Consider the following 17,300-nt stretch of genomic DNA (forward strand, 5'->3'; position numbering starts at 1 on the left):
GGGCCGAGCTTTGTGTCCCCCCCCCCGGGGACCACCCCCCGGCGAAGCCTCCGCACCCCCCTGCAGCCGGCGCAGCCCCGGGGGCCGGAGCAGGACCCTGGGGTGAAGGGGGGGGGGGGCGAAGCGCGCGGGGGCGCCGGGAGCGCGCAGGGGGGGGACGGGGCGGCGGGAGCGCGCGCGGGGGGGGGGAGAGAGGTGGCGGGGGGGGGGGGGCGCGGCGGGAGCGCGCGGGGTGGCGGGAGCGCGCAGGGGGAGTGGGAGACCGGGATGGCGGGAGCGCGCGCGGGGGGGGGGGGGGAGCGGGGTGGCGGGAGCGCGCGGGGGGGGGGGCGCGGCGGGAGCGCGCAGGGAGCCGGCGCGCCCTCGCCCGGGGCCGGGGCCGGGAGCGCGGAGGCGGAGCCCGGGAGCGGCGGGAGGCGGCGGCTCCGTCCTCCCCGCAAACTTTCCCGGAGCGGCCGGCGGGGCCATGGGCCGCGGCCCGCGCTGAGCACCATGATCCCGGCCGGGGGCTGCCTCTGCGCCGGGCTGCTGCTCGCCGCCCTCCGCCCCGCCGCCTCCGAAGGTGGGTCCGACCCGACCGGGGGGAGGGGGGGGGCACCGGGCCGCGGGAGCGTCCCCGCGGCGGGACTTTGCGCAAAGTTTTCCACGGGACCGGGGGGTGGGCAGCGGGCTGCGGCGTGCCCGGGGCTGCTCGGGTGGAAGTGATGGGACCCCCCCCAAGGCCCTCCCCGGTGCCCCCTCGCCCCCCCCCCCCCTCCCCCCCCCCCCCGGCTCCCCCCGCCGCGATGGCCCGTAGAGGCTGGACGGGGCTGGACTGGGAGGCGCTGGGGCGGACTGGGGCTCCGGTCCCCCTGAGCTGGACGAGCCCCGGGAGACAGTTTGGGGGACCCGGTGCCACCCCTAGCGGGGACCCCCCCGGCTGCATCTGCTGCCAGGGCTCCGGTACCACCCGGGGGGGGGGGACACCCCAATTCCCGGGGTGGGGGGAACCTCCGTGGAGGCACGGGGAGGTTTCGGGGTGCTGGGGCAGGCGCGGCGCCCCACGGAGCGGGTGGGTGGGTGGGTGGGTGCGTCCCCGTCGCTCCCATCCACATTCTCGACGTGCCGCACCCTGCCCAGCCCGGGAGAGCGGCCGGGAGGGAGCGGGAGCAGCCTGGCCACGAGCCCTGTCTGTCCCCAGGCACGGGGACAGGGCTGGCAGGGGACAGGGACAGGGCTGGTGGCCCCAAGCTGGCTATCAGGAGCCCCAAAAGTCACCGGCAAGGTCTGACCCCGCTGCGTGCTCCGCACCTGCCTCCGTGCAGCCCCGGCACTTGGGGGGCAGCTCTGGCACTTGGGGGGATTTGGGAAGCGACTTCCCGGTGGGGCTGAGTCAGTGCAGGGTCGTGGGGACCTGCTGGGTGCCCCCTGCTCCCGGCACCCCATGGCTGGCGTGGCTCTGTGCCGGGGAGCCCCCGGCTGCGGGCTGGGGACACACCGGTGTGTCCCTCGTCCCCATCCCTGCGGCCGGAGCCATGTGCTGGCTGGGAGGGGATGCCCGGCAGCCCCCACTCGGGATGTGGGCACAAGGCCGGTGGGCTTTGCCGGATTCCTCGGTGGCTGCCCGTGGGCAGACGGGGCAATCCGCGGCGGCACTGCCACCAGAGCCAGCCGGGCAGGGTGATGGATCATCGACTGCCCTTCCCGGCGCCCGGCTGGGGATCTGGAGGAGCAGGCAGGGCCGAAGCCCACGGGATGGAGCTGGGATGCCACCAGGCTCGCCCGTCCCGCCTGCCCTTCGCCCTGGGAAAGCCCCCGGCACCCCCTGCCCGCGCCGCGAGGCAGGCGGAGGGCAGACCTTGAGCTTTGGCCGCCTGCCGCGACGGCACGGTTCCCTCCTGGGGGGGACCTGCCACCGCGCAGCCAAGGCCACGGCGGTTGGGTGGGGGCCGGACCCCAGATTTGGGGGGCTTTCCCCTCCCTGGGGGCTCCCCCTTGCTCGGCGGCCCCGCAGCCGGCAGCGGAGGCGGCTGCCAGCCTGGTCCCCCGGCCATGAGGCCGCGCAGGCAGCTGCCACACCAGGGGCTGTCACTCAGCGGCGGCACGGCCGGGGACCGGGACACCAGCCCCCTGCCCCCCGGCACGGCTGCCCGACCCCCCGTGCGCCTCCATACCCCTGTGCCTGGGGAGGGGACAGCGGTGGCTCGGGGCTGGTGGCACCGGGGTCGCTGCTGTGCCGGGGCGGTGGGAGGCTCAGTGCTGGGCTGGGGGCTGGGGGGAGGGGGTTCATCCCGGTGGGGCGCTGGGGGCCGCGGGCGCGCCGGGGCTGGGCCGTGCCCGCCAGCCCTGCGTCACCGCTGCTCCCCAAACACGCCCGACCTGAAAAGGCGGTTCCTGCCGGGAGCGGGCGGCCGGGGGCCCCGTGCCACCCGCCACCGTGACTCACCCGCCCGGCCCAGGGCTCAGGGCGCAGGCTGCCGCGCCCCCCACCCTGCACCCGCCCCGATGCCCCGGGGATGGTCCATGGCCCCCCATGGGATGGGGCCGGCCGGGCTCCGGCAGCCGTCGCCGCTCAACAATCGGGTCTTGTCTGAGCGTGGCCCCCCCGCCGGCGTGGGCAGAGCATTCCTGCCCGCAGCCCCCACTCCGGCCCCCGGCACGGCACAGCCCCCCGGCACGGCACAGCCGGCTCCGTGGGTCCCAGCCTGGCCCCCAGCAGCACCCGACGCCCACTGTGGGCACGGGGCGACGTCGTCCCCCGGCTGTCCCTCGCGCGGGGCTGGGTGCCAAGGCGGGAGCAGCTCTGCCGTGTGCCGGGGCGGCAGCCGGGCGAGCGGTGCAGGAAGCCCATCGGAAGCTGTTGGGAGCAGCCCCGGAGATAAACTGCTCCCGTGGGATCCGCGGTGCTTCCTGCGGAGGCCGGTGCTGTCGCCAGCTCGGTGTCCCGCGGGGACGAGGACGGGCTGGGCGATGGCACCCGCTGAGCTCCCGCTCCGTCCCCGCAGTCTGCACCGGCACCGACATGAAGCTGCTGCGTCCCTCCAGCCCCGAGAGCCACTACGAGACCCTGCGGCACCTCTACCAGGGCTGCCAGGTGGTGCAGGGCAACCTGGAGCTCACCTACCTGCCCCCCGATGCCGACACCGCCTTCCTCAAGGTGCCTAGGGCGGGGAACACCCCGGGGGGGGGGGCATGGTGGGGGTCCGGCTGGCCCCTCACCCCTGTCCCCCCACCTCAGGACATCAAGGAGGTGCAGGGCTACGTGCTGATCGCGGAGAACCAAGTGAGCGGGCTGGAGCTGCAGAGCCTGCGCATCATCCGAGGGACGCAGCTCTTCCAGGAGCGTTATGCCCTGGCTGTGATGGGCAACGCCGGCCCTGCCGGCATGCCAGGGCTGCGCCAGCTCGGCATGCGGCACCTCACAGGTCGGGGACCCCTCACTGGGGTGGTCGCTGCTGGCACGGGGGGGCTTGGGGCTGTGGGTGCTGCTCCTGGGGCTGGGAGGGTGCACGGGGCTGCTGGCCCTGCCTGGGGCTGGGGGTCCTTGTGGGGCTCCAAGTCCCCATCTGAGGCTGGGGGTCCCTCTGGGGTGGCAGGTCTCCATCTAGGGCTGGGTGTCCCCATGGGGTGGCAGGTCCCTGTCTAGGGCTGGGTGTCCCCATGGGGCTGGATGTCCCCATGGGGTGGCAGGTCCTGGGTGTCCCCGTGGGGTGGCAGGTCCCCCTCTAGGGCTGGGTGTCCCTATGGGGCTGGGTGTCCCTCTGGGGTGGCAGGTCTCCATCTAGGGCTGGGTGTCCCCGTGGGGTGGCAGGTCCTGGGTGTCCCTGTGGGGTGGCAGGTCCCCCTCTAGGGCTGGGTGTCCCCATGGGGCTGGGTGTCCCTCTGGGGTGGCAGGTCTCCATCTAGGGCTGGGTGTCCCCGTGGGGTGGCAGGTCCTGGGTGTCCCTGTGGGGTGGCAGGTCCCCCTCTAGGGCTGGGTGTCCCCATGGGGCTGGATGTCCCCGTGGCGTGGCAGGTCTCCATCTAGGGCTGGGTGTCCCCATGGGGTGGCAGTTCTCCATCTAGGGCTGGGTGTCCCCATGGGTTGGCAGGTCCCCATCTAGGACTGGGTGTCCCCGTGGGGCTCCAGGTCCCTGGCTGGGATGGGATGTCCCTGTGGGGCACCAGGTCCCCGTCTAGGGCTGGGTGTCCCCATCTAGGGCTGGGCATCCCTGTGGGGTGGGGTGGCTGGTCCCTCTCCAGGACAGGATGTCTTGATGGGGCTCCAGGTCCACATCTAGGTGGTGTGTCCCCATGAGGTGGCAGGTCCCCATCTAGGGTTGGGTGTCCCCACGGGGCTGGGTGTCCCCATCTAGGGCTGGGCATCCCCGTGGAGTGGCAGGTCCCCATCTAAGGCTGGGTGTCCCCATAGGGCTGCAGGTCCTTGTCCCAGTCTGGGAGTCCTCATGGGTCTGCAGGACCCCCCCCTCCCCACACTGACCCCCCCGCCTGTCCCCACGCAGAGATCCTGAAGGGAGGGGTGCGCATTGAGAGGAACCCCCAGCTCTGCTTCCAGGAGACCATCCTGTGGTCTGACATTTTCCACCGACACAACGAGCTCCGTGGCGAGACCTGGGTGGAAACCACCCGCAGCCGCAGCTGTGAGCACCGGCACCCTGGCTGGGGGCGGGGGGGGGGGGGGCTGTGGTACCCAGGGAGGGGGGCCGGGGGTCACCAGCCCCCACAACATCCCCTGCTCACGTCTTCCCCTGGCGCAGGTCCTGACTGCCGGGCGTTGTGTGCTGAGGGGCACTGCTGGGGCGAGGGGCCACAGGACTGCCAGACACGTGAGTACAGACCCCTGCCCACCTCTGCCCCCCTCCCAGGGACCTCCCAAAGCCCCTGACCTGTGGGCCCCTCCAAAACCCCTGGGGAGCCCCCTCCCTCCACCTGTCCCTGCCTCACTGACCCCTGTATAACACCTAAATCCTGACCTCAGAGACCCCCTGGACCTTTTGCTTGTCCCCCCCAAACCCCTGTCCCATTGACCCCTAAAATCGCTGCCCTGGGGATCCCCACAGATCACTGTCCCCCCATTGGCACCCAAATCCCCACCACAGGGACCTCCCCAAGATCCCTGCCCTGGGAACCCAGCTACCCCCCCAGCTCCTCATCCTGGGGACCCTCACATCCCCAGAGCGGGGGGTTCCTGTCCCCACCACGTCCCTCACTTTCCCTACCAGTGACCAACAGCATCTGCCACGGCTGCCCACGCTGCAAGGGCACGAAGCCGACGGACTGCTGCCACGAGCAGTGCGCGGCCGGCTGCACTGGCCCCAAGCACTCCGACTGCCTGGTGCGCACAGGGATGGGGCACGGGGGACCGGGATGGGGCACGGGGGGCATCCCCAGGCTGGGGGAGGGGGGATGCTGGGGTCTCACACCAGCAGTGTGCTGCCACTCCAACTGCCTGGTGTGCACGGGGATGGGGCATGGGGAGGCATCCCCAGGCTGGGGGGGGGGGGGGATGCTGGGGTCTCACACCAGCAGTGCACTGTTCCTTCGACTGCCTGGTGTGCACGGAGATGGGGCACAGGGGACCGGGATGGGGCACGGGGGGCATCCCCAGGCTGGGGGGGGGGGATGCTGGGGTCTCACACCAGCAGTGTGCTGCCACTCCAACTGCCTGGGGGGCACGGGGGACCGGGACAGGGCACAGGGGGCATCCCCAGGCGGGGGGGGGGGATGCTGGGGTCTCACACCAGCCATTTCCCCCCCCCCCCTCCCCAGGCATGCCTGAACTTCAACCGGAGTGGGATCTGTGAGCTGCACTGTCCCCCCCTCGTCATCTACAACTCAGACACCTTCGAGTCAGTGCCCAACCGCGACGGGCGCTACACCTTTGGTGCCAGCTGCGTCAGCCAGTGTCCCTGTGAGCGCCACGCCACCAAGGGGGGGGGGGTCCGGTGCCGAGCTACAGTGGCCCTGACCCCCCCCCTCTGCTCCCCTTAGATAACTACCTCGCCACGGAGGTGGGGTCCTGCACCCTTGTGTGCCCCCAGAACAGCCAGGAGGTCACCGTCAACAACGTCCAGAAGTGTGAGAAGTGCAGCAAGCCCTGCCCGGAGGGTGAGCAGCCCCCCCTGTGCCTGGGGAGGGGGCTTTGGGGACCTCAGGGGTGCGTGGGGGCTATGCCCTCGCGGGGTCCCTTCGTGGGCTGCAGTGAGCATTCTGGGGGGAGTGGGGGTCCTGGCAGAGCACCCCAGCCCTGCTGTGCCCCCCCCCCCCCCCGCAGTGTGCTACGGGCTGGGAGTGGATTTTCTCAAGGGCGTCCGTGCTGTGAACGCCTCCAACATCCAGCACTTCGCCGGCTGCACCAAGATCTTCGGCAGCCTGGCCTTCCTGCCCGAGACCTTCGCCGGGTAAGTGCCTCTCCCCCTCCCCAAGCCTGCAGGCAGCTGCCAGGACCCCTGCCAGGACCCCTCCCAACCTCCCTCCCATCCCTGGCAGAGACCCCAGCACCAACACGCCGCCCCTGGACCCCAAACTGCTGCGGATCTTTGAGAGCCTGGAAGAGCTGACAGGTGAGAGCCGGGGGGAGCTGGGGCTTGGGGGCTTCGGGTGCGGGGGGGACACACAGGGTGGTGACGCTCGTCTCCCCGCAGGCTTCCTCTACATCGCTGCTTGGCCACCCAGCTTGCAGGACCTGGGCGTCTTCCAAAACTTGCGGGTCATCCGGGGCCGCGTGCTGCACAAGTGAATGGGGATGGGGACGTGGGGCGGGGGGACACACGCATGGGGGGGGGGGGGGGGGGATGTCCAACGCTCACCCAGCGGTGTCTCGGCAGCGGCGCCTACTCACTGACGCTGCGGGACCTGGCGGTGCGGGCGCTGGGGCTCCGTGCCCTGCAGGAGATCAGCAGCGGGATGGTGCTCGTCCACCACAACCCCCAGCTCTGCTTCCTCCAGAAGGTGCCCTGGGACAGCATCTTCCGCAACCCCCGCCAGCGCCTCTTCCAGACCCACAACAAGCCCCCCGAGCAGTGCGGTAAGCAGCGCCCGTGGGGGCTGGGGATGGGGGAACCCATGGATGCCCCCCCTTGTTGCGCACAGTGCCCCCTGAGCCATGCAGTGTGCAGCACCCATAGGGGATGGGGGAACCCATTGCCCCCCCCTTGTTGCCCACAGTGGCCCCTGAACAGTGCGGTAAGAAGCACCCATGGGGGTCAGGGCTGGGGTGAACCCATGGATGCCCCCCCTGTTGCTCACAGTGCCCCCTGAGCAGCGCAGTAAGCAGCACCCGTAGGGGACAGGGCTTGGGGAACCTGTGGACCCCCACCCTATTGCTCACAGTGTCCCCCAAGCCATGTGGTGAGCAGCACCCATGGGGGATGGGGCTGGGGGGAAGTGGTGTCCCCCCACCCCGTTGCTCACAGTGTCCCCCCGAGCAGTGCAGTAAGCAGCACCCATGGGGGACGGGGCTGGGGGGAACCCGTGCCCCACCGTTGCTGACAGTACCCCCCACAGAGAGCGAGGGGCTGGTCTGCTTCCACCTCTGCGCCCACGGGCACTGCTGGGGCCCCGGCCCGACCCAGTGTGTCGCCTGCGAGCGGTTCCTGCGCGGCCAGGAGTGCGTCGCCTCCTGCAACCTCCTGGACGGGTGAGTGGTGACCCCCTGGGGATGGTGGGCAGACCCCCACCCCAGGACTGCGGCGAGCCCTGGACCCCATCCCTGCACCCACCCCACGGTCCCTTCGCCCCGCAGAGCCGTCCGGGAGCACGCCAACGGGACGCGTTGCCTGCCGTGCCACCCCGAGTGCCAGCCCCAGAACGGCACCGAGACCTGCTTCGGCTCGGTGAGGATGGGGGGGACACACAGACAGGGTGGGGGGGTGGCCCCCAACGCCTGCATCCCTCAACCCGCCCCCTGCCCCTTGCAGGAGGCAGACCAGTGCGTGGCGTGCGCCCACTACAAGGATGCGCAGCAGTGCGTGCGGCGGTGCCCCAGCGGTGTGAAGGCGGACGCCTCCTTCGTGCCCGTCTGGAAGTACCCGGATGAAGATGGTGTCTGCCAGCTCTGCCCCACCAACTGCACCCACTCGTGAGTTGGGGGAGGGGGGCGTCCAGCCGGGCACGGGCAGGGGGTGGCGAAGGGGCTGGGGTGGCTGCTGCACGCTCTGTCCCCAGGTGCACGATCCGGGATGAGGACGGCTGTCCCATGGACCAGAAGCCAAGGTATGAGCGTGGGTGCCTCGTGCCACCCTGACCCCCACCCCTCTGGGTGCTTGTGGGGGGTGCTCCTGCAGCCAGGACCCCCACCCTGTCACCATCTTCCCCCTCCTGGTCACCTCCTGTCCCGCAGCCAGGTGACATCCATCATCGCCGGCGTGGTGGGGGCTCTGCTGGTTGTGGTCCTCCTGCTCATCACCGTCATCTGCGTCAAGCGCCGGCGGCAGCAGGAGCGGAAACACACCATGCGGCGCCTGCTGCAGGAGACCGAGGTGGGGGCGCTGGGACCGGCCGCTCTCGAGGAGGGGGGGGGGCAGCTGGATGGACCCCCAAGCCCACCCTCACCTGTCTGTGCCCCACAGCTGGTGGAGCCACTGACGCCCAGCGGAGCCCTCCCCAACCAGGCTCAGATGCGGATCCTCAAGGAGACGGAGCTCAAGAAAGTGAAAGTGTTGGGCTCCGGTGCTTTCGGCACTGTCTACAAGGTGAGGGGTGGGGGGCACCGTTGGAGGGCTGGGACCTTCCCTGCTTTGCACCCCCTCACCCACATCCCCCCCGTTACCTCAGGGCATCTGGATCCCCGATGGGGAGAGCGTGAAGATCCCGGTGGCCATCAAGGTCTTGCGGGAGAACACGTCGCCCAAAGCCAACAAGGAGATCCTGGACGTGAGTGCGCCAGCGGCGCCGGTGGGTGCGCGGTGCCGGCAGCGACCCCTGCCCAGCCTGACACCGTCTCCCCCCAACCCCGCAGGAGGCCTACGTGATGGCGGGGGTGGGCAGCCCCTACGTGTCCCGGCTGCTGGGCATCTGCCTGACCTCCACGGTGCAGCTGGTGACGCAGCTGATGCCCTACGGCTGCCTCCTGGACTACGTGCGGGAGAACAAGGACCGCATCGGCTCCCAGGACCTGCTCAACTGGTGCGTGCAGATCGCCAAGGTAGGACCTGGGGGGGACTGGGGGGGACCTGGGGGGTTGTGGCTGCAGGGCCAGGGCCAGCCTGATGCGTGCGCCCCCCCCCCCCCCCCGCCCAGGGGATGAGTTACCTGGAGGAGGTGCGGCTGGTGCACCGGGATCTGGCCGCTCGCAACGTCCTGGTCAAGAGCCCCAACCACGTCAAGATCACCGACTTCGGGCTGGCCCGGCTGCTCGACATCGACGAGACCGAGTACCACGCTGATGGTGGCAAGGTGGGGCTCAGGGACAGAGGGATGGGGACCAGGATGGTGCCCCTGGGTGACAGCCAGCCCCACCCCCCCACCCTGCTCACCTCTCCGTCCTCCCTCTGTCCCAGGTCCCCATCAAGTGGATGGCGCTGGAGTCCATCCTGCGCCGGCGCTTCACGCACCAGAGCGATGTCTGGAGCTACGGTACGTCGGGGCGGCCCCATCCCTGGGCTCAGCACCAGGGAGGGTGCACAGGGGGGGACCCTGGGGCACTGCTGACCCCCGTCCCCCCAGGTGTCACCGTGTGGGAGCTGATGACCTTCGGAGCGAAGCCCTACGACGGGATCCCCGCTCGCGAGATCCCCGACCTGCTGGAGAAGGGCGAGAGGCTGCCGCAGCCGCCCATCTGCACCATCGACGTCTACATGATCATGGTGAAATGTACGGGGAGGGGGACAAGGACGTGGCACGGGGACAGGACACCGTGGTGGCACTTCGCTCCCGGCCCTGACGGTGCCTGGCTCTGCTCCAGGCTGGATGATCGACTCCGAGTGCCGGCCCAAGTTTCGGGAGCTGGTCACCGAGTTCTCCCGCATGGCCCGGGACCCCCAGCGCTTCGTGGTCATTCAGGTATGCAGGTCCCCGGGGGTCCTGTCCCCCCTCCAGCACCCCGGCACGGGCACTGACCGCTGCGCTCCCCCCCAGAACGACATGGTGGGGCTGCCCGGCTCCATCGACAGCACCTTCTACCGCGCCCTGCTCGAGGAGGAGGACATGGATGATCTGGTGGACGCCGAGGAGTACCTGGTCCCTCACCACGGCTTCTTCAGCGCCGAGACCTCCACCACCTACCGCAGCCGCATCTCCTCCATGCGGGTAGGGGGGCTGGGGAGGGGGGGCAGAGGTGGGGGGTTGGGGGGTGACCCAGTGCCAGGGCAGCCCAGGGCAAGGCTGCAGCCACCGGGACAGCGCGTGACCCCGTGCCCTCCCCTGCACCCAGAGCACGGCGGAGACCCCGGTGGACGCAGAGGAGGGTGAGGGCTTGGCCCCCTTCCCCTTCCCCCCCCAGGGCCTGGTGGAGGGGCCGGAGGGCCCAGTGCCAGAGGTGCTGGAGGGGGATGCCGGGGCCAAGGCGGCCGTGCAGAGCGCGTTGGTGCAGGAGCCCGGCGCCCTGCCGCGCTACAGCGAGGATCCCACCGGGCTGGCGGCTGAGGAGAGCGAGGGTCTGGATGCTGAGGGCTTCACCGCCCCGGCCCCCTGCACCACCATGCCAGGTAGGGAGGGCATGGGTGGGACCCCGCAGGAGGGGGCTGCCTGCCCACCCCATCGCCCCTAACGCACCCCTCGCCCCTGCAGAGTATGTGAATCAGGCCGGGGAGCAGCGGTCCCCACCCCGGCACCCCCGGGCACCCCCGTCCCCACCGGACAAGCCCAAGGGGCACCAGGGGAAGAACGGGCTCATCAAGGAGGCCAAGCACCCCTTCCCGGGGCCCTTCGGCCACGCCGTGGAGAACCCCGAGTACCTGGCACCCCCCGGCCCACCCGTCCCCAGCACCTTCAGCCAGGCCTTCGACAACCCCTACTACTGGAACCAGGACCCCCCCAAGGCTGGTGGCCCCGAGGGTGGCCCCGGCACGACGCCCACGGCTGAGAACCCCGAGTACCTCGGCCTGGCTGGCCCCGATGACGCGGCCGTATAGGGCTGGGCCGTACAGAGACCCCCCCTCACTCTGCCAAGGCAGCTTGGGGGGGGACAGCACACAGCGAGCCAGGATGTGGGGCTGGCGGCTGTCCCCTCCGCCCAGGGGCGTCCACGCTAGCACCGTGGGGTGACACCGGCCATGGAGGGCTGGGAGAGCCCAGGATGCCGTGGGACAGTGTGGCAGCAAGTGTGGGGACAGAGAGGGGTCACCCTTCGTACCAGTTGCTGCTCTGGGCCCCCCCAGAGCTGGGCACCGGCAGGGGGGTGGGTGACACGCACGCTGCATCGAGCCGGCCGGTGCTCAGACTGCGAGTGGAAGCAGCCCGGGAGCTCGGCCCCAGCGTGGCCCGGAGGACAGCCTGCCACCGTCACCCCAAAGGCTCCTGCGCCACCAGCCACCTCGCCGGGGCTGTCCTGGTCCGGCTCATCCCTTGAACGTCACCGCCACCCCAGGACACACGGACTTGCACTGAGAGCAGGCGGACACCGGGCTCATGTCCCGGCTCCTCCTGGATTCTTTTGAAGCCGACTGTATCGCACCGAGATGTATATTTGATAATTGTACATTGGTTTTTTTTTTGGTTTTCTACTCTCCTTGTCGGTGTGGTTCCCCTTTCTCCGTCGCCGGGCAGCCAGCTCTCCCTCCCCGTGAGGACCGTCGTGTCCCTTCCCTCCTGGCTCAGCTGCCATCCCCGAGGAGGCAGCCAAGGGCAGGACTCGCTTACCTGGAGGGTTAAAAAGTCCCGATCCCACCTGGCCACCAACCAAGGGCAGGGCAGGCAGGAGACGGGACCTGATCTAACCCCGCTTTCGCACCTCGGTGCCCGTATCCCACCCCCGTTCTTGAGGGACACTCGAGGGGCCACGTTTTCCTTTGTCCTTTATTTAGCACCGGGCCATTGGGTTTATACACAGTATAGAATAAATAGGGGGCCCCTCCGCCGGCTCAGCCACCCCGTGGCGAAGGGCAGAGTCATTACAAGCGGAAAGCAAGAGCTGAAAGCCTGAGAACGGGGACGTGGGGGAAGCTTGTGGCCATTAAATAAATTTCTTGGCCGTGGGGATGCAGCCAAGCCGGGGTTCCCATGCCCGGCCAGGGCAGCTGGTCCCGGCTGCCCTCACACTGGTTTAAACAGTGACAAAGAGAGACTTTAATCATTAACAAATCACGCTCAAGTTTACAGCGAGTGGTTTTTCCTCTGCATTAACCTGCCGGGAGGTTTGGAGCTGCAAAATCCCCTCCAACGCCTGGCCCGGCTCCCCCGAGGGCTGAGTAGTGTTCAGGGGGGTCCCCCAAATCCCCGCTAGCTGAGGGAGGGGAGAGGAGACCCCCTGCGCTGCGGGGAAGCGAGCGCAGGGGAAGGGGGAAGGCAAAGGCGCCCCACGCCGCAGCTACCCCCCACAGCAGGTCAGGCACGGCAGGGACACAACCCAAAGGGATGGGCCAAACCAGCCCCCCCAGTGACACCAGTACCAGAGCTCTGCCCATCCCAGTTCTCACCCCCAGTGCTGTTCCCCGCGAGGCTCCTTATGCTCTCGTGTTCCCCCGACGTCCCCGCTCTCACAGGAAGCTAACGAAGGCAGCGAGGAGCGAAGCAGGGGGACACCGCGGGCACCGGGAGATGCCAGCAGGGCACAGGGCTACAGGATGACGCAGGGGGGGCGGCTGTTGGTGATTTTCTCCAGTGGTTCCCCATTCCTCGCTCTGCGAATCGCTTCAATCAGCTGAAGAGAGAGGGGAGGGGTCGCACCCCAGGCCAGCCTCGCTGCAAGGTCTGGCGGGGGAGGGAGCACTGGGGACACACACACACAGTGCTCGGGAACACTTTGGGGGACACGTGGAGGTCAGTCAGTGCCAAGGGCCCAAACCTGGAGCTGTGGAGCTCCAGAAACGTTCCCCTCGTTCCCCGCAGGAGCGGCTCAGGCTCGCAGCATCCTACAGCAGGACCCAGAGCAGGTCCCGGCAGGGTGGCAGGAAGGGCAACAACACCTGACGGGATCGTGAGGCTTTGCCAGAGCTTGGGTAGAGCCGGTGGGTGATGAAGCAGAGACACCATGGGACAATCCCCCCCCAGGGGAGCTCACTGCCAAAGCAAGCCCCCCTGCACCCCCCCCGCAGCCTGGCTGACACGAGGACCCTGTGGGGCCGGGTACTTACGTCCTTTTCGTAGGGAAAGCCTCCGTTCTCCAGCTTGGAGAAGACCAGCTGCCCGTTGATCTCAATCTCAAAGGCACCTTAAAAGCACGCAGGGCCGAGCCATAAGCCAGGCTCCTGCCCTGGGCGGTGTTGCCAACCCCCCCACCCCGCAGCTTTTCCTACCACACCAAACCCCGACACAAGCATCTGGGAGACAGAAACACCACGGTGGTACCCCTTAGCCTACCAGACCGTACCCCCAGTGGTGGGACTGGGCTGACAGAGCACACAGTGCACCCCCGGAGAGCTCGGGGGGGGGCTCCATTCTGCACCCAACAAGACCCCGGTGAGGTCTGAGCGATACGCAGCACCCAGACAACTGGGGCACAACCCTGCCAGCCTCCCCACAAGGTTTAAACCCGCTCAGCCCCCCTTCGAGGCAGGGCTGACACCTGGCACCCCAGGAGGGCCAGGCCAGGGCCGCCCCCACCGCAGCGCACCCCAGCAGTGACCCCTGCATGGCGCTGGCAGCTGCAGGCCCCCACCTGTGCCCCCCAGCCTGGACTCAATCTCGATGTCGGGGTACTCCTCCTTGACAGCGCTCGCCAGCTCCTGGTACGTGGGCTCGAAGCCGCAGGGCTCGCTGGGGGCCAGGAGAAGCGGGTGAGAGCCGGGCCCAAAGCGGGGGGAGCCCCCAGCAGCACCCCTCACCCAGGTACCCCCCACCCAATCCCACTCCCAACTAAGGAGCCCCCAGCACCTGCCTCCCCTCCTACCGCCTGTACCCCCACACTCTCCAACAGCTCTCCTACACCCCCAAATCCCTAGAAGTCCATCTGTGACCCCCCCAAAACCCTCCTACCCCCACGCACCCCCACGAGCGCCCCAATTCTTACACTACCCCAGCGCCCTACGCCCCTCAGCCCCCCCATATCCCATTACCCCACGACTCACGCTCTCCCCAGCCCCCCCACCCTACAGAGCCCCCCAGTACCCCCCCTCCTCAGCCCCACCTTCACCCCCAGGCCTGAACCCACCCCCCAGCCCCCCCACCCCACATCCCATTACCCCACAACCCACCCTCTCCCCAGCCCCCCCACCCCACAGAGCCCCCCAATACCCCCCTCCTCAGCCCCGCCTTCACCCCCAGGCCTGACCCTCCCCCAGTGCCCCCCCACGCCCCGCCCCAGTTCTCCCAGTTTCCGCCCCGGGCAGCCCAGGACCCCCGCACGCAGCACCCCCACACCCCCTCCGGGTGCCCCCGGCCCCCCCGCGGCCGGGACGGCGCTCACCAGTACTCCACCACGATGCGGACCCGCCGCTCGGCCCCAGCCCCGGCCCCTTCCCCGGCTGCTGCCGCCGCCTCGGCCCCGCCGCTCATCGCCGCCGGCCCCGCCGCTCGCCCGCCGCTTCCGGGTGCGGCCACGTGACGCGGCGCTTCCGGCCGCGCGCCGCTCCCCTCGCTGCCGCGGGCGGGCGGGGGCGCCACCTGCGGGCGGGAGGAACGCACAGCGGCTCCCGAACCCCCAGGACCCCCCGGACCCCCTTGGGACCCCCCCGACCCCCTTGGGACCCCCCCGAGCTCCACGGACCCCCCCGAGCACGTGGGACCCCTACCGACCCCCGCGGGACCCCCACCGAGCCCCGTGACCCCCCCCTTCGCTCTCCCGGGATAACCCCCCGATTTCGTGGGACCCCCACTGATCCCTGCGGGACCCCCACCGAGCCCCGCAGCACCCGCCCCATCCCGCGGGACCCCCACTGACCCCCGCGGGACCCCCACTGACCCCCGCGGGACCCCACCAATCTCGTGGGATCCCCACTGAACCCTGAGGGACCCCCATGACCCCTGCGGGACCCACTGACCTCCATGGACCCCCACTGACCCCCAAGGAGCCCCACTGACCCCCAAGGAGCCCCACTGAGCCCCGCGAACCCCCACCGACCCCCGTGGGGCCCCCAGTGACTCCCACAGGACCCCCACTCATCCTGTGGGGCTCCCACCGATCCCGTGGGACCCCCACTGACCCCTGCAGGATCCCCAATGACCCCTGTGGGACCCCTACCGACCCCTGTGGGACCCCATTGACCCCCATGGCACCCCCACTGACCCCGCAGGAGCTCTCCAGTCCCATGAGGATCCCTGCAGACCCCCAGGACCCCCAGTGCCCCTTGTGGGACCCCCACTGATCCCCCCACCCCACCCCCATGGGAGTCCTATAGGGCCTTGCCCCCCTGCCCCAGACCCTAGGGGACCACCCACGGGCCCCCATGACCCCTATGGAACCCCCAGCATTCTGCGTGGGGAACCCTATGACCCCCCCATGGGGTCACCTTGGGGACTCTGGCCCCACAGGTCCCCAAGCACCCGTGGGGACCCCCACACCCTCCGTGGGGGCACCCACCTCACTTATGGGGGACACCCACAAGGGATCCCACCCTCTGTCCCCATGACCCCCCCCAACCCAGATCCCCTGAGGAGCACCCCCCATCCCACCAAACCCCAGCGGACCCTGCCACCTGCATGAGACCCTCACGGACCCCCCCACCTCACAGGGTCCCCACCTGCCCCAGTCCCTGGGCTGACCCTGTTGGACCCCCCACCTCATGGGGCCCTTCCAGCCCCCTGCATGTGGGTCCCGGGGAGCCCCATCCCAAACTCCCCACAGCCTGGGGTACACCAGAACAGCCACATGGCCCTGTGCCCCCCCCCCCCCCCATCCCGGCTGTGTCCCCCCCACTCCCCCCTCCCAGGGCTGTGCTGCTCCTGGGGTCACCCCAGTGCATTGTGGGAAACTCCCCATCACCACCGTGGGGTCGTAGGATGGGGGTTCAGGGGGCTCAGCCCCCCCGGGGCTGGCACAGGGCCAGGCTGGATGGTTCATGCCAGGGCTGGGGGGCTGGGGGGGCACCCCTGGGTGGCATGGGGGCGCTGGGTGCCGGGCCGCCGGCCTGGGGCGGCATGATGTCAGGCGGGGGCGGGAGCTGGCGCAGGTAGATAAAGCCGGAGAGAACAGGAATCCCCGGTCCGGCGGGAGGGTGGCGGGACACGGCAGGCGCCTGCAGGTAGGAGCGGGGCTGGGGTGGGGGTCCCCCATGCTGTGGGGGCTACTAGCCATGCTGAGATGTTGGTCTCATCCCACCAGCGTGACCCCAGTCCCCCACTGCGCCCCCACCTCTTCCCTCCCACCTTCCTCCCAACTCTTCCTCCTCCCCCGCTGCCCCGGCACGGCCTTGTCGCCGCCGCCACCCCACAGCCCCCTGGCCGGGGGAGCCCTGTCCCACCACCTGAGCGCCCACCGGGACCCCTGCCCACAGCTGGTGGCCCTGGGACCCTGCCCCTTAGGCCTGGTGACCCTGGGACCCTGTCCCCTAATCCTGGTGGCCTTGGGACGCCATCCTGTAGCCCTGGTGACCCTGGGACCCTGTCCCCTAATTCTGGTGGCCCTGGCACCCCATCCTATAACTCTGGTGGCCCTGAGACCCTGTCCCTTCACCCTGGTGACCCTGGGACCCTGTCCCCTAATTCTGGTGGCACTAGCACCCTACCCCATAACTCTCGTGGCCCCAAGACCCTGTCCCCTAATCCTGGTGGCCCTGGGACCCCATCCCTTAGCCCTGGGAGCCCTGGGTCCCTGTCCCCTAATCCTGGTAGCCCTGGGATCTCATTCTATAGCCCTAGTGGCCCTGGGACCCTGTCCTCTAATCCTGGTGGCCCTGGGACCCCATCCCGTAACCCTGGTGGCTCTGGGACCCTTCTCGTAGCCCTGGTGGCCTTGGGACCTCTGCCCTATAGCCCTGGTGGCCCTGGGACCCCACCCTGTAGCCTCAACACCCCCCAGTCCCCCTGTCCCACAGTCCTGCTGGCCCTGAGACCCCATCCCTTACTGTTGGTGGCCCTGGGACCCTGTCCCCTAGAACCGGTGGCCCTGGTCCCCCTACTCCATAACCCTGGTGGCCCTGGGACCCAGCCCTATAGTCCTGACACCATCTGGTCCCCCACCCCATAACCCTGGTGGCCCTGGCCCCCTTGCCCCATAGTCCCTGTCCCCCCCCTGTTTGTCCCAGACCCCAGGGACACCCCATGTCCCCTCACCATCACCACCACCC

General features: G+C 69.9%; 2 protein-coding genes across 3 annotated transcripts; one reads left to right on the forward strand and one right to left on the reverse strand.

The window, feature by feature from the left end:
- The first annotated feature begins 337 nt into the window (after window positions 1-337).
- Window positions 338-11,633, forward strand: ERBB2 (erb-b2 receptor tyrosine kinase 2). Of its 2 annotated transcripts, XM_080369779.1 has the most exons (27): window positions 338-562; window positions 2,985-3,136; window positions 3,218-3,404; window positions 4,482-4,619; window positions 4,737-4,805; window positions 5,202-5,314; window positions 5,749-5,890; window positions 5,971-6,087; window positions 6,254-6,380; window positions 6,469-6,542; window positions 6,624-6,714; window positions 6,807-7,006; window positions 7,486-7,618; window positions 7,724-7,814; window positions 7,899-8,059; window positions 8,146-8,193; window positions 8,321-8,459; window positions 8,550-8,672; window positions 8,755-8,853; window positions 8,939-9,124; window positions 9,220-9,375; window positions 9,480-9,555; window positions 9,646-9,792; window positions 9,884-9,981; window positions 10,057-10,227; window positions 10,352-10,625; window positions 10,708-11,633. In XM_080369779.1, exons 1-27 carry the CDS (start codon window positions 493-495, stop codon window positions 11,049-11,051), a joined length of 3,726 nt encoding a protein of 1,241 aa, XP_080225905.1. In that variant the 5' UTR covers window positions 338-492; the 3' UTR covers window positions 11,052-11,633. The 2 variants fall into 2 exon arrangements, with proteins under 2 accessions (XP_080225905.1, XP_080225904.1); XM_080369778.1 differs by having other exon boundaries at window positions 7,724-8,059.
- Window positions 11,634-11,916: 283 nt separating this feature from the next.
- Window positions 11,917-14,632, reverse strand: MIEN1 (migration and invasion enhancer 1). Its single transcript, XM_080369780.1, has 4 exons — window positions 14,483-14,632; window positions 13,736-13,833; window positions 13,212-13,288; window positions 11,917-12,778 (listed from the first exon to the last, which is right to left on the reverse strand). The coding sequence occupies exons 1-4, from the start codon at window positions 14,569-14,571 to the stop codon at window positions 12,695-12,697; spliced, it is 348 nt and encodes a 115-aa protein (XP_080225906.1). The 5' UTR covers window positions 14,572-14,632; the 3' UTR covers window positions 11,917-12,694.
- Between the last annotated feature and the right edge of the window lie 2,668 nt (window positions 14,633-17,300).

Source organism: Falco punctatus (genome assembly GCF_963210335.1).
Source record: "Falco punctatus genome assembly, chromosome: 19".
NCBI classification, from domain to species: Eukaryota; Metazoa; Chordata; class Aves; order Falconiformes; family Falconidae; genus Falco; species Falco punctatus.

Bases quoted from the DNA above. Each gene is read 5' to 3' on its own strand.
- MIEN1 (XM_080369780.1), bottom strand. From the start codon at position 14,571: ATGAGCGGCGGGGCCGAGGCGGCGGCAGCAGCCGGGGAAGGGGCCGGG. The intron at 13,289-13,735 runs GTGGGGGCCTGC...CGTGCTTTTAAG, and splicing joins GTCCAGGCTGGGGGGCACAG to GTGCCTTTGAGATTGAGATC. The intron at 12,779-13,211 runs GTAAGTACCCGG...CTCTCTCTTCAG, and splicing joins GCTTTCCCTACGAAAAGGAC to CTGATTGAAGCGATTCGCAG.
- ERBB2 (XM_080369778.1), top strand. From the start codon at position 493: ATGATCCCGGCCGGGGGCTGCCTCTGCGCCGGGCTGCTGCTCGCCGCC. The intron at 5,891-5,970 runs GTGAGCGCCACG...TGCTCCCCTTAG, and splicing joins CTGCGTCAGCCAGTGTCCCT to ATAACTACCTCGCCACGGAG. The intron at 7,619-7,723 runs GTGAGTGGTGAC...TTCGCCCCGCAG, and splicing joins TCCTGCAACCTCCTGGACGG to AGCCGTCCGGGAGCACGCCA.